Source organism: Triticum urartu, chromosome 7A (assembly GCF_056163025.1).
Source record: "Triticum urartu cultivar PI428250 chromosome 7A, HENAU_Tu73, whole genome shotgun sequence".
Lineage (NCBI taxonomy): Eukaryota > Viridiplantae > Streptophyta > Magnoliopsida > Poales > Poaceae > Triticum > Triticum urartu.
This window is the reverse complement of record NC_141879.1, coordinates 54006390-54021575: the sequence shown is the minus strand read 5'-3', so window position 1 is coordinate 54021575 and position 15186 is coordinate 54006390. Positions and strand designations below refer to the sequence as shown.

Sequence of the window (15186 nt, the reverse complement as noted above, 5' to 3'; positions counted from 1 at the left end):
AGTCTCATTATACTTGTTGCAGTTGTAATATCTGAGAGACCACACAAGTTCGATGAATGCTGTCAATTCCAGATTATCCATGGTTTCCCAATGCCAAAGGTAACCAATACTAATTGTGGATTTATGGAATCAACTTTTTATTTTAGCGTTGATGTTGATCAGTACGAATTGACGTTATATTTACCTATAGTTATTTTTGCCAAATATAATTCATGACTTTATGGATCTTTTGACATATCGTGGATGGACTTTACTATTTAGGGCTGCTCGTGTGTTAATGTGGGAGTTGTAGGATTTATACAAGTATATTAAGCTATAAATCTGCTACGTACTATACATGGAATAAAACTTACATTCACTGCTATGATTCAGCATTTCGTGTGAGCCTAGGACCACATACAACAACTGAATATTGCAGCAAGTTGAGAAATCTTGGCCTACCTAGAAACCTAGAAATATTTGCAACAAAAAGGCACCAAATGTCTATCTTCTGCCACCTAGAGATCCCCAAGACCACCTGAACTTTCAATCAAATGGATGATTAATCACTACAAATCGACATTAGCCCCCCAAAAAAGTACAAACCAAACTGTGACTTGAGAGGGAGATAAACAGATCGAGTTTAGTCATGGTCCCACATGTTCCAAGTTTTCCTTGCTATTGTTATTTCGATCTGTGCACACAAATAGTCAGGAAATAACTGTCATAGACAGAGGAATTAGCAGGGAGGAAGACATAGAGGAATAGTACAGGCTACATAGTATATTCTCTGAACCACAAGATAGAGCACAACGAGCTTCCTCTTCCCAGCGCCAAAGCTACCAACCCCTCTGCATCCTCCGTGAGCAGAGCAGAGCACAGCCGGCAGCACGACAACACGCATGCTTCATGCCCTTACACGAAACCCATCTCCATGCCCGGGCGCAGTCGTGCCACTGCACACCAAGGCACCAACTGCGTACAGCAGGCCGGCCGCGCGCTCCTGCCATATGCTCTCTGACCGCGCCACCGACAGAGCAAAGCCTGTCCGAGGAAATGGCTGAATTTATCTTCACCTGCACCATGAAGCGTGGCTAAGACCTACTCTCGACCCGGATGCTCTACCCAATACCTCGGCTTCTTGCTCGTTCTCTTCTTCCTTATAGTATTCTTGCACATCTCAAATTCCTAGCGTGGCAGAGGTAAAACAAAGGGCGAGGGAGAGGCGCATGGTACCGGCAAGCGAGTGGAATATGATAATGGAGGAAGAAGGATAACTCCTGATGCGCCACCCCCGCCCCATCAACGACCGCTCGTCGACTTCCAAGACAATAATGATCCATATCTAACCCACGTCCGCCTCCACATCCTTCTTCGGTTTGCCGTAAGCGACTTGAGCGGTGGGGGCGAGAGTTAGTTGTGGTTGGAGGCGCTGGAAACCAGTGCGGGTTTTTAGGGAAAGAGCAGCGATCGGGAGAGGGGCACGGGGATCTAATCGGGAAGATCGGCAATGGGAGTGATCCTCGGAAGAATTTTTCGTGAATTGATCTTCTAACGGCGGGGGAATATGACATCCGCTTTGTACATCTTCGAGGAAAATGACAGTAGGTGCAGAAACAGTTGGAGGCACAATGCTGCCGCCGAAGGATGTAAATATCCTATGAACACACATGCATTTGCCTAGTATGTGAAAAACATTAAACTCTGGCTGCTCATCTCATCTAGCGTCAAGCCCTATTACCCCTGTCCAGCTTCCCAAATGGAGCTAAATGATCATTCATGGCAGACAACCGAATGATTCGTTCATGAGGTTGCAACAAAATCAATTAATAATCCAACAATATGGTAATAAAACCAAACTTCAATAATACCAAAACACCATAAAGTTTGAATAGGTTGATAATACCAAAACATCCTAATCTTTTTGAACATACGTCTATAGAGGACCCCACAAACTTATTATCTAATTATTCATATCAATTTTTTTATCAAAACGATCCATAACAAATCTGAAGTATAGGAAAACATTCTTGGCATATCTGCATGCATCAGTCCATCTTCAGTTGCTTAAAACCCTCAGGGCCGCTCTAATCTCTGGCGGGATGTTTGCAGCAGCTTCATTGTCTTTGAACAGTAACATGTGGACCATAGCTTGGTGTCTGAGCTGTATAGGATCCTAGGAAAGGTGCAAAAACTCAAATCATTTAATAAACTGGTTGGATATTAATTAGCACACATCAACTAATCATTTATGTACTTACGGTAGTGTTCATCCAGCCCATGCTACGCAAACGACCAATCTGGTGGGCCATCTCCTGTAGCACAAAGAAGCCGGAGTGTTTGCTGCGACAAAATAAATAAATATTAAACATTATAATGGTCTACATCTTATGTATGCGATCAATTTAGTATATTACCGACGAGCAGCACAGGACATGGTATCTTGTTCCCAATCCATGATTTGGTTATTCCAACCAGCGATCCTAGTCTGCAACATAGTGTTGAATTCTTCCTTCAGCAGTGTGATTTCCTTCCTCATCAATATGTTATGAGTGCTATCTTCAGGATCAAACGTGTTGAAGGATGGATCCATCACGACAACCCTCCTCCTCAACCGGTTGACTACAAGTAACCCGTACGACGAATCCGAAAGTTTCAACGGTAGTAGATACTGTGGCAAGTCGACACATGTCAACTGCTATTATAATAAATAAAACTAACTTTAAGAATGAGCGTCTCTTACAATTATAGAGTTGAACACATCATATTTAGGAAGAGGCTGGACCACAACATAGTTAATCAGCGTCGTGATGCGCTCTCCTTGAGTCATCCAGGAGTACCTCAAGGCCTGTGACTGAGCATGAAACTGCAAGTCGAAATAATGTTTGCTCCCAACCCAGTTAGTGCCTGCGGTCCTCTCTAATTCAGCGCTCGCAAGCTTACGTACAACAAGGTTGAAGCATTCGGGATGAAGTTTTTTTTTTATGAAAAAAGGGTGTCCTGGATCATTCGGAGGCTGATGTCGATCTGGTACGGCCGGGAGCTTCTTATCCATGTTAAGCTGAAAAAAATGCCCAACAAAAGACATCAATGGTCATCTTCTAGTTTAACTTTGTCTATACTAACCTATAAACCGAATTCATGTTTAGATTGCATGACATTGCACGAGGTCAGATTGTCCTCACCTAGATGTACCTACACGTATCAAATCTAGAACCTTAATTCATGGGCTTTGCATGTCATTGTTCATGTAGCGTCGGATTCAACTAAAAAACTTATACATGTACCTATGAATGTTTTAAGATTGCCCATCTAGCTATCTTTCCTTGCTGTGTAAAAGAGTTTTCCAACATTATTTGTATATAGTAAAAGAATGTATAATAAGACAACTTACTTTAATGTATCTTGGTCTCGAATGCCCATGATAAAGTGAAATATGTATTGGAGTGCATCTTCCACGGCATGCATTGGTGGGGGCAAAACATCCATGGGTGCAGGCACATCCTCCTAGGGACCGGGAACATCCTCCTGGGCCACAGACGCACCCTCTTCGGGTGCGTGTGCAGCGTTCCCAATGATCGTCTCCATTGGATAGAAAATTAGTTCTTTAGTTCTCGATCGGACATTGCTGATGGGATATATGTGAACTTGGGTGGGTGGTTAAATAGTAGGCAGATGGAGTTTATCATTTTGTTACCGTGACATCTAATAAATTGGAGAGTTGATATTGCCTTCCAAATGATCAACGTCGTTTAATTAAAGCAGTTATTCATTTCCATGTATAACATATTATAACTTGTGGACGGATCTGATCTTTCTCCCAGTATCAGATAATATATTCCCGATTACATTATTTCAGCCCACTTTGTCTGTGAATACAACAGAAAAGGAAATAAAAGAAACTTCCTTTTCCTCCTCCCCGTGGTCGTCTGTATGTACAAGCATTATATCTTTATTAGGGTAATCATATCTCTAGATTTAATACAATCTTATTTTTCTATCACAGACAAATGAAATATTTAATTTATTAACTCATATTGATCTATACACCGAAGGATTGCAACGGAGTACGTCTGCTAATAAATCAGAGAAGATGTAAAAGATCCAAACATGCTTAAAACAATTTTGTTTCTTTAGTATTTCTTTAAGTTACAAAATAGTTTTTACTATGTATACAATTTTCGCATATAAAAAATGCAATAGATACAATCTGTGATTTGTCTATTAAAATATTAAAGTTGTAAAAGTGAAATTATAATGTTTTTTTGTTCACTTATTTTCTCACTGAAAAATAATGCTTTGGCCTTTTTATGTCACTTGTTTGGTTGACTGTATATAAACTCATTGTAGTTATCTTTTGATGTTTTGATCTGGCAGCTTTTATTATACATCCCGTTCGACTGTATATGAACTCACTTTACAAGACATTCGACATGAAGCTATTATAATACATCCCGTTAGACTGGTATGACATTTTTTCTTCTTTCTGGAACTCGTCGTGCTGATGGTAACATGGGAATTCCTTGATACTAATGTATCGTATTACATATTTCTGTTTTCAGTGTAAATGTGTTCATTTACCAACCTAACCTTGGTGAATCTACAATCAGGGGCAGCCATGCCTTCTCATGTAAGAGTAAGATCCACAACATTTTAATAACTTGAGTCCATTACAAATCTACAATCAGTGGCAACCTTGATACCTATTGAGATGCATATGCATATTTTTTTGTCCTCTTATTCAGTCATTAGTGCCTCCTTTATTTTATTGTTATTTAATGTGATAGGTAGGTATATATGGCTATTATGTTTAGAGAAAGTTCATCCATACAACACAGATGTTTTATTCTACCACCCAACACCAACCCCCCCCCCCCCCCCCCCCCCCAACAAATTTGAAAATGTTGGTAATGTATACTGTTTGTCGAAAAATGCTGTCACCGTCTTGTACTTTATATAGTCAATAAGAAAACACTTTGGAAGGGGCTTATGTTGGTTACTCTAATCAGGAACACATACAATTTAATCAGCTGGTTATCAGAGACATCATGAGCATGACAGAGATATGTGGATCATGTGCGAACTTGAAGATCAAAGGCAACTGAAGGTACGTCCATTATATCCTGCATGTTTTTAAATTGGCTATTCCATAAATTGCATGTGAGGATGGCCGCCAATGTAAACCTCGTATCGTATAGCAGTGCATGTATGGATGGAGTTATACGATACGAGTTAGTATATGATGTGAGGCATGACTATAAACCTCGCATGCCGGCTGAACCTGCCATGGTCCATTACAAAATGCCACCGGTTCACCTGGAGCAACAAACCTGCTCCTGTGGCCACGAGTGTTATAGTACAAAATATACATAGAAGTCAAAATTAATAGATAGAACCAAAACAAGCAGACAACATTGAAGCGAAAAGGAAGCTAGAGGGATCCATCAAGTCCTTTATTCACTGTAATCCAATACATTATTCATATTGCCAAAAACATAAATCTCAATTTGATCCCTACCAAAGTTCTATTAGCTTATTATATTTGCGACATATGAGTATGCATCAGTCCGGAGTCATTCATCCAAAAACCTCAAGGACACTGTAATTTCAGCTGGGATGTTTCCAGCTGCTTCATTGCCTTTGATCATCAGCATCTGGACCAGCAAGTGCTTTCTGAGCTGTATTGAATCCTAGAAAACATAAAAAAAATTTAATAACTCATTGAAAAAATAATTGCACAACAGACATACATGATAGGAAGAACATAAAATTATAATTAACATAGCTATGGGAGACATAAACTTGTTAGATATGCACGTACCGAAGTCCTGGACATGTTATGCCCGCGAGTATCATCTTGGTGAGCCATCTCCTGTAGGACTTACAATCCAGAATCTAGGCTGTGACCAAAAGTCTACATATATTAGAACCTATAGCTGTGTGGCTATAATATGCATGACCAATTTAAAAAATTACCGCGGGGCTGTAATAAATGTATGATCTTGTGGCCAATCCACGAGATGGGGATTCAAACCAGGCCTCCCCTGTTGCAACACACTGCCGAATTCTTGCAAAACTATACGGGCTTCCTTCTTAAGTTCCTTGTCATGAAAGTCCTCTGAGCCTAAGAATGACTCATTGGAATGATCAATCAGGAGAGTCCTCCTATTTTCAATATTAACTGCAAGGAGGCCGTAGGAGGAATCCACCAAATACAATGGCAATAGGTACTGCAATAGGTATACAAAGTTAATGGTGAACAGATAGTATACAAACCAATTGTTAAGAATGTAAATCCTTACAATGGACGGGGTCATGAGCACGTCGTATTTCGGCAAAGGCCGTACAATGACATTGTTAATCAACAAGTTGGTGCGTTTAGCTTGGCCTAAGCCAGTCTGAATCAGCACCCGTGCTAGGCGATGGAATCGCAAATCAAACATATGCGTGGAGCCAACAAAGTCTGTTCCTACATTTCTCTGTATCGCGTCGCTAGTAAGCTTACGCACTGCAGGATCGAAGCAGTTCGGATTGACCCATGTATCACCTCGCATGGTGTCTTGGATAGTCCGTAGGCTTAACTCGATAACGAATGGGCGAGGGCTCCTTATCCATATTGTGCTGCAAACAAGACAACATGATAGCAAATCTGTTAGAAAAATAAGGGTATCAAAATAATGTAATACTTCAATGTGTGGGCAAATAATAGTACATTTTTTCCAAACTTTAGTAAGGTCTGAAATGTATGTATATTCTAATTGGAATCATAGTGTCAATTCAGGATAGGAGTACTATTTATTGAGATAACCAAATATATTCTGACATGTTCGGATGCAATGTATTGCTATAGTATTATAGTTATGAACTAATGTGTAGATGGCACATGTATCATGCAACAGTACGCGTTGCAATGTACTACCGTTCATAAAAATATTGTACTTTAAAATAACGTGGGGTGGATGGTCCTATAATGGGGTAATGTAAAAGGATAATATTACAACATGGCCATTTATTTGCAACCACTACGTTAGATCTTAAGAACCTTATGTATTTAGAAAGGATAGCATGAACTTTCAGTAAATGCATGCAACAAATTATAATGGTAGTGATCTGCAGCTAACAATTGCAATTAAAGTATAGATGAAGTTTAGGGCTGCCAGAACAAACTCTAATTCCTCCTCGTCTGAGGAATCCATGACGTAGTTGTAGATGTACTCGACTGCGTCATCCACTCCATCAAAAATCGGCATTGCAGCCATTATCGCGGGCAGAAAGTCGTCTTAGCACCAGGATGAGCGAGCGAGGGGGCATTAGACAATGGTGGACTCACAGTCGGGCCATATATATGATAGTCGGAGGGGACTTGTCCTTCTAAAAGGTCGGTGAGGCATTAGCATTGGATTGGAAGGTGCCGATATCATTCCATCCGTGCATGTATCCATTATAAAACCTTGCATCTAAATGGAAAATCATTTATTCTTATTCCATACTACAATGGGCAAATAAATAAACGCCGATTATAATTCTATTATATACGTCTCCCTTTCCAGATTGGAACAAGCAGGATTTAACTTTCCTTATAAGCAAATCCGACTAAGGGAAAATTAATGGCCAAAATGGGAAACCCATTGAACGTATGGTAGGCCACACCATTAGATTGGATACTACATTGTATTGGAAACTTTAAGTAATCGTTGTCATGTACTCGGAAGGTGGCCCATATCCTTCCATAATTACAAGTTGCCATAACAAAAACTGTAGACATGATGATATGATCCATAGGCGCCTGTGTGTTGCAACGGGGTACATATAACATAATATAACCTATACCATGTGGAATAATCTATATCTTTACCCTTAATTGAATTATGATACTACAGCCCACTTCGTTTACATGTATTGATCCATATTCTTAACGCACGGGTATATCTCCATGGAGAGAAAATTTTGAGTTATAAAACCTCGTTTTTGCCGATGCAGGTCTAGATGTGTTTTAAGTAGTATATATTGCACATCTAAATCACATGTAATTGGTGTGGGTAGCGTTTTCATTTGGTTTTATGTTTGAGTGCCTCGTATGAACGTGGAATAACTAAGACACATCTAGTTAAGCCCTACAGATACACATAGGAAGCCTTCTACAAAGAAATATTCCCGCAAATTATGTCTATAGTTTAATTGATCAATAAAATACAGCTGTAGTGAGTCTAGTCACAATATGATAGTGCATGAAACACCGCACATTGGCCTTTTATTCCCGCAAGTCTTTGAAGATCAAGTAAGAGTTTATAATGATCATAGTCATGAGAAACGTAAAAGTCGTAAAGGTAAAAATGAAGCAACTATTGTTTGGTATATATTCCAACTTCAACATAATCCTTATATGCGCGCCGTTCGCGAACCATCGTGTTAGGATCGATAAGGCATAAATGGAGGAGGGATAAGAGAGGGAGAACATGGACCAGAGGACTCGGGCGGATGGGGCCAAACATGCGTCGGCGGAGGCGTGGGTGCGCGTGTTGTTATCCCAGGATCATGCCTGTGTTGGGATCGCACGAGGGGAAGAGGACTTAGTCAGTTGTTCCAATAAAAAAACTGATGCGTGCGTCTGCTGTTTCCTTTCCTGGCTTGTGTGAAAAAAGGAATGGTGGGGGAGAGACGGACAAAGGACGACGGCGTAAGACAAAATACTGAACACTGCGTATTATGAAGGTATATATATGTATAATACATTAATCATAATGCCAAAATGATAATTCTCAATTCAATCCATAACAAAACTGTAGAAGCCATTTATTTGCGACATTTGAATATGCATCAGTACATAGTCAGTCGTCCAAAACCCTCAAGGATGCTCTAATTTCGGCTGTGATAGTTCTAACGTCCATTGTTCCTACCTTGAACAACACGATTGACGTAAGCACGTGTTTCATCAAGTGTCCTCAGGCTGGCTTCATGGATATCTACGATAACAATCAGTGTTATATAGTAGTGAAATAGTATTACAGAAAAAAAATATTGAAAACAATTTTAAAATAGAACGCAGCCCCTACCTTGTAGATAATGATGATCATCATTAATATTGGGAGAGAAGAAGAATGTGCTCTCCCTCATAGTTTGCAAGCAACGCTGCCTCTGATTTACCTGTATGTAAGTTACAGCAAACTTCTCGAACAGGTTGTCAGTGCATTGCAAATGCCAGAAGTTAGGCACAACGTGCTTTTCACGTACACGTAAGAAAATTATCTGCCGTCTACAAACAAATACATATGTGAGTAACATTGCAACAATAGAATTACAAAAAGAAGCATATGATGATCTCATATTATAATTAGCGCTTACTGAAAGTTCATGAGGCCAATCTCGAGGGAAGGGATGCGGCGCCTGTATATTGAATCCCACATAAATTCTATCTGACCAACATAGGCAAGGATAGCAACCACATCTGCATATTTGAAATCACAATGAGACTCTAAGTTGTACGGAGTAATATGCAAAAACAACTAATTAATGATGCACCCGTGATGGTTTTGTCCCGTAGCTCAAAGATTTCTCCAAACTGTGGGAAGCACGGTGGGCAAATTGTCGACGTTATTTGTTGCACCGACATCGTAACCTCGGTCGTAGAACTTAGTGTGGTCACAAAGTCCATGGCTAGGTACCAGAAATGTCCATCAGGCATTTCTGTGGGGTTGAACCCGACGCGATTGAAATCATAGGTCCTACCGGTTTCTAGCACGCTGTTGAAACGGATTGCCTGGCTGTTGTATGCAATGGCTTCCATCTTTGTTCCCTAATAAATTTTCATGAAACATAACAACAATGAGCAAATAAACATGTTTATCAAAATTGTATTTAAAAAATATGGGCTATAAAGTATTCTTACATGCCGATCGAGTAGTATGCACTGAAGGTACAAGTTTCCCATTCCATTCTCTTTGATGTGAGCCTTCCACATGACCCTAGCTTGAATAATCCAGCAATTATGATATATGTGTTCCATTTGGACGCGATGAAAATTCATATTCCTGTGCGTATAAAAAACAAAAGGATCAGGTAAAATTATTTTCCAAGGGGAGCAAAAAATTTAGCAGACAAGCAGCATAACATTCTAGTGGCCCAACACTAATCATGCCAAATTGATACATATTATTCATGTTCTGCTTATTAGTTTTCTTTTTGCAATCAGAACTATTGCATATGGGATAAATATGGATTTGAAAACATGCAGTAACCACTGGTTATAAGAAACAACCCCAATGAGATTACAGCCAGACCATCAATATAGAACTTAAAAAACTATATAAATGAATGCTAATCAAATACTAATATACTCAGGTGATTGTGTTAGTGCTTGCTACATTTGGTTTGTACACGATGAAAAAAAAATTATATGTAATTCAGACTCACTGTCCATCTGGTTTTAAATAATATACAAGATGAAAACAAGCCGACAATAGATGATTTGATCGCCAAGCCTATTACTATGTTCTAGTGTATTCCATGTGCTCCATCTTTTTAGATAAAAGAACAAGTGGAAAAACAATGGTGATTATTTGAAGAAAAAAACCCGTTATATAGTGATGGCAAATAGACGTACTAAAAGATTATTCTATCTTGCCTGTTCATCGGAGGGGAGATGAGTTGACTGGTGACAGGAGCTGGCGGCGGCGCCACCACCCTCTTAGATGTGATCGATCTGTATGAGATCACCATGGTCGTCGTGGAGGAGATGACTTTTCCTGTACATAAAATTTGTGGGCAGCGGGGATTATTTATATAAGCATAGTGGGCGGCGGGAAAATGAAAATTTGATTTTGGCTGGCTAGGCCTCCGTGGGTGACATATCTATATTCAGATATGTAATATTCGGCAACCTATTAAATATTGATTATTAAACAAGGAAACATACATAACAAAATCGGTCCATGATCTTCGGTTTGATTAACATTATGATCACTTGCCTATGAAAACGCATATGATTTATCACTTGCCTTTGAAAAACAAACTTTCTTTTTATGGATACTTATTAACCTTTCTTATATTCACATTAATATATTAATTAATTACAATATATTTTAATTTTCCATTAACTTGATGATATATAAAATTATGATATAGGTCTCTGCCCGTTTCCTGCCCGTGCGTAGCTATGGGACAAATAATATATCATGCCTAACACATAACTGTACGATCATCATCTATATCAAATAATATAATTGCCACTACGTGAGAATATTGTGTATTGTTTTTCATCACGACTGTCTTAATGACACACATAGGTACAAAAGAGAAACAATAGTAGAGCACGTCTCGTAATAGTAGTACAAGTACACGGTCGAATAGCTACCAAATGTTATAATGTTGTCTATTTGTGCGTATGCATTAGCAACAACCTCATTAGGCAAATGCTCTCTGTTTATGCATCCGCAGAAGCAACATATGAGCAGGATCATTCAGTACTTAAAAATTATAGCTCATCTCTCTTTCTCTCTCAACGCGGGAGGCCTGGCTGCTGCTGCTCGTCGGCATCAAAATTACACAGAAGGATAGAGCTATCGTCGTGTAGAATTAGTTTAAGAAATTAGAGCGTAGTTAGGGAATTAAATAAGAAATAAGGGAAAATCGGATTGTCATTGAGCATAGTTAGGACACACGTAGCATGCATAAATGAACTGAAAATCAAACTTTATTATTGTTCAAGTCCGAACGGTTACACAGAATGATAAAAGAAACAAACTATCATGTCAACATTACTGTAAATTTGCTTATGCTTCGTCCTTATCAGCTGGTGGTGGCTTCTTGTCACATGCTTCAATAAGCTTCTCGACCACCTTCGTCAAATGATTTATGTGCTCAATCAAAACCTGCACCAACATGCTAGTATGCTTCTGTGCCTGTAGAATCTCATAGTTGTTGGATCCCCAAACGTCTTTCCTCGCTGCACTTGACCCCGTGTTATGCTGGATATCCCAGCCTGAGGGGAGATGTGCATGAGGGATGTGATGCACCTCACGACGTCGGATTAGGTTATCAAAATGGTTCAACGAAAGCATGGATGGGAATTGTACAGTCAGGATATGCTCATGCTTCTTTAGTTTCTTACATCTCGGTGCAGATCCCTCACCAACATTCCCATCTCTGCTCGGTTCTTCCTCAACTTGTTCCAGCTGACCAATATCATCAGGGTGCAGCTCCCTCGTTTCTTCTTGTTCTTCTTGATTATCATCAGCGCCATCGATGCTGTTGGATGATGACATGTCAAAGTTAGCTGTAGTGGCAAGGGTGCTAGAGCGGTATGGTTTGGGTTTGGCTGTTTAAAGGGTGAAGCATTTTATAGATGTTTATAAGGAAACAATATTTACAAAATCGAAAAATGAATCAACTCATATGATTACAATTACTATATATTCACCGGAATCATGCTTCTGATTCTGCGTGATCAACCAAGTATTACATTACAATGAAAAATATTAAACATGCCATTTTGTAAACATCGGATATGATCACATGCCGTAATTAATACTAAGTATGCCGATAATATATTATTTGTTTCCGGATATTATATCTGGACATCGGCATCTTAAATTCTCGATATATATTAATAAGTCTGCCTCTTGTAAAATTAAATTATTTATAATTTTGGTTTGAGGTTATGTTTAAAACAGGCCATTAAAAAATAACCTGCATGCTAAATAACAGGTCACAAAGTATTAGCAACATAAAAAATCCATCAAAAAGTCCTCCAATCTTATCTTTTAGGCTTTAAATAAATAAATATAGTAATTTCCTTCAAAGATTCATGTTGCCGCGGTTTAATTATTTAGCATGGACTTGGAGCTCTATATAAATCTAGTGCATGCCCTCATCAAAAGCTAAAAAGAGATTCCTAGTATTACATGGCAGCTAGAAAAGGATACACATTTCGATGAACATTTAATTATTTGATGCCAACACAGCAAATAGTCTTGGCATGGTCAACTATAAGTCGACCACCCTCAGACCAACCAGCCATCTTCGTGGAATCCTTGCTGTTCCACTAAGGCTTCACATCACACGATGCTCGATATCAGCCTAACACAAGTTCTCATGGACCAGAAAACCATGAAACGATGCTTGCTCCCTGAACCAATCCTCGCCAGGTCCAAGATTAATGCAGCCAAGTATAGCTGGGAGAAAGTACAAGTAATATAACTTGAATGGAAAAGAATAATATGTAACTTGAATTGAACTGTTAGATAATTAGTATAGCTGGGTGAAAGTACAAGTAATATAACTTTTGACGAAAATTGCACACTTCAGCAAACAGACATTTGCATTTCCACAAACTACAGAGTCGAACGGGTATTTAAACTTATTAGAAAATGGCATTACACGCACTTTATTAATTATTAAAAGTACATATGCAAAATATAATTTCAAAAGTTGGACAAACTTCCCTTATTTGTGTGTTGGTCTTATAATTCAGACCATTCTGAATCTTTTAGTTGTGACATATCAGAATAATATATAGATAATAAGGACGCCAGAATAATAGATAGATAATAAGGACGCCAATAAATTTACAGTCAAGCATAGTATCAAATAACCAAAATAAATAAGAACGGGTATCATAACTTGCCTTAATGCAAAAAGTTCATTGCATGTCCAATGAATTTAGCAGGCCAATCATTAGATCTGGATTACAGCTAACACACTAAATAGTACGCTGTGTGACATGTACACTGACATAAAAAACAACAATAGTAGAAAAAACAAAACAGCGATCAAAATAACAAATTAAAAGATACATGTAGAAAAACGAATTACAGCATGTCTAGACAATCGCATGAGTAATTGCTCTGTCATTACAAAACCTGCCTTGATAATAACGGGTCTTCAACCTGTAAGGACTTCCTTGTAGACGATGTTCTTCATCGAGGTCAGTAAGGACATGCTCATTCTTTTACACTTTTTTGGATTGTCCTTATGCTTGTTGGTCTTCTCCTTCGGCTTCTCCTTCTGAATGAGTATCTTTATGTTTCTCTTCGCGGTGGCTTGAGACAAAGCAACATAGAGCTGACCATGTGAGAACACGGGATTGGGTAGGTAGACACCAACAATCGGGATGGTCTGCCCTTGAGCTTTGTTAACGGTCATAGCAAAGCTAAGCCTTATAGGAAATTGTTTTCTCTTAAACTTGAACGGAAACATATCATTTTCAGATGGGCAGAGAGGTATTAGAGGAAGGAAGACCCTCCTGCCAGCATGTTGTCCAATCACGATTTCTACATCAATGCTGTTCCTCTCAAAACCTCTAACAACAAGCCTAGTGCCATTACACATCCCATTAGCTGGATCAATGTTCCTTAGAAGTATCACAGGGCAGTTCAACTTTAGTTTGAGAGCATGCGGAGGAAGACCGTTAGGAGTCAATCCATTCAGAAACTCCTGAGCATAGTAGCCATATGGGTCATCCTCCGCACTGTCAAAGCTATGGTAGATTACTTCATCTCCGTGAAAATGCTCTATCATGCGAATGTTTATTTTGTCTACATTGTCGTTTGTTGTGGAAAGGATTGCTCGAGATGTCATGTAATTTGAATCAGCCATGTTGTCGTCTAGACTCGGAAATACGTGCTCAATAAGCTTCTCCAGGTCGTCAACCTCGCCTGTAGACGGCAGACAAATATCTTCAGGGAGTACTATGTTGCCTTGATCGTCAACATCCTCAGTGCCATTGCCGACCCTTAGCAAGTAATCGGCAAACCACGTGTCATTATGAGCCCTCATGTTGGTGATGAGCCGAAGCTGCCGCATGCCCTTCCATAGATGAGAGCTTCGGAGGGTTGCATCAATTATCTGGCCCCGCGACCCCCTTCTGACGACCGGAAGAACCTGCCTAAAGTCCCCGCCAAAAACAACAGTCTTTCCTCCAAAGGGTCGGTCTCGTATTCCCATTATGTCGCGCATGCTATTATCCAATGCCTCAACCGCTTGTCGCTTTGTCATGCTGGCCTCGTCCCATATGATCAAGGAGGACATCCGTAGCATCTTGGCGGTCCCACTCTGCTTGGTGAAGCTACACGAGGCTCCATCATCGCAACTCAATGGGATCTTGAACCTCGAGTGGGCAGTCCTGCCGCCAGGCATGATAGAAGCGGCGACGCCGGACGTCGCGGTAGGGATACCAATCTTGCCCTGGCTCCTCACCTTGGCAAGCATCGC

At 39.6% G+C, this 15186-nt stretch overlaps 1 protein-coding gene across 1 annotated transcript; it reads right to left on the bottom strand.

Annotated features, from left to right (window-relative positions):
• Positions 1–2038: 2038 nt before the first annotated feature.
• On the bottom strand, positions 2039–10695 carry LOC147957664 (uncharacterized). Its single transcript, XM_087531805.1, has 9 exons — positions 10601–10695; positions 9866–10007; positions 9499–9772; positions 9322–9424; positions 9124–9232; positions 6062–6209; positions 5618–5669; positions 2241–2322; positions 2039–2155 (listed from the first exon to the last, which is right to left on the bottom strand). The coding sequence occupies exons 1-9, from the start codon at positions 10693–10695 to the stop codon at positions 2039–2041; spliced, it is 1122 nt and encodes a 373-aa protein (XP_087387931.1).
• Between the last annotated feature and the right edge of the window lie 4491 nt (positions 10696–15186).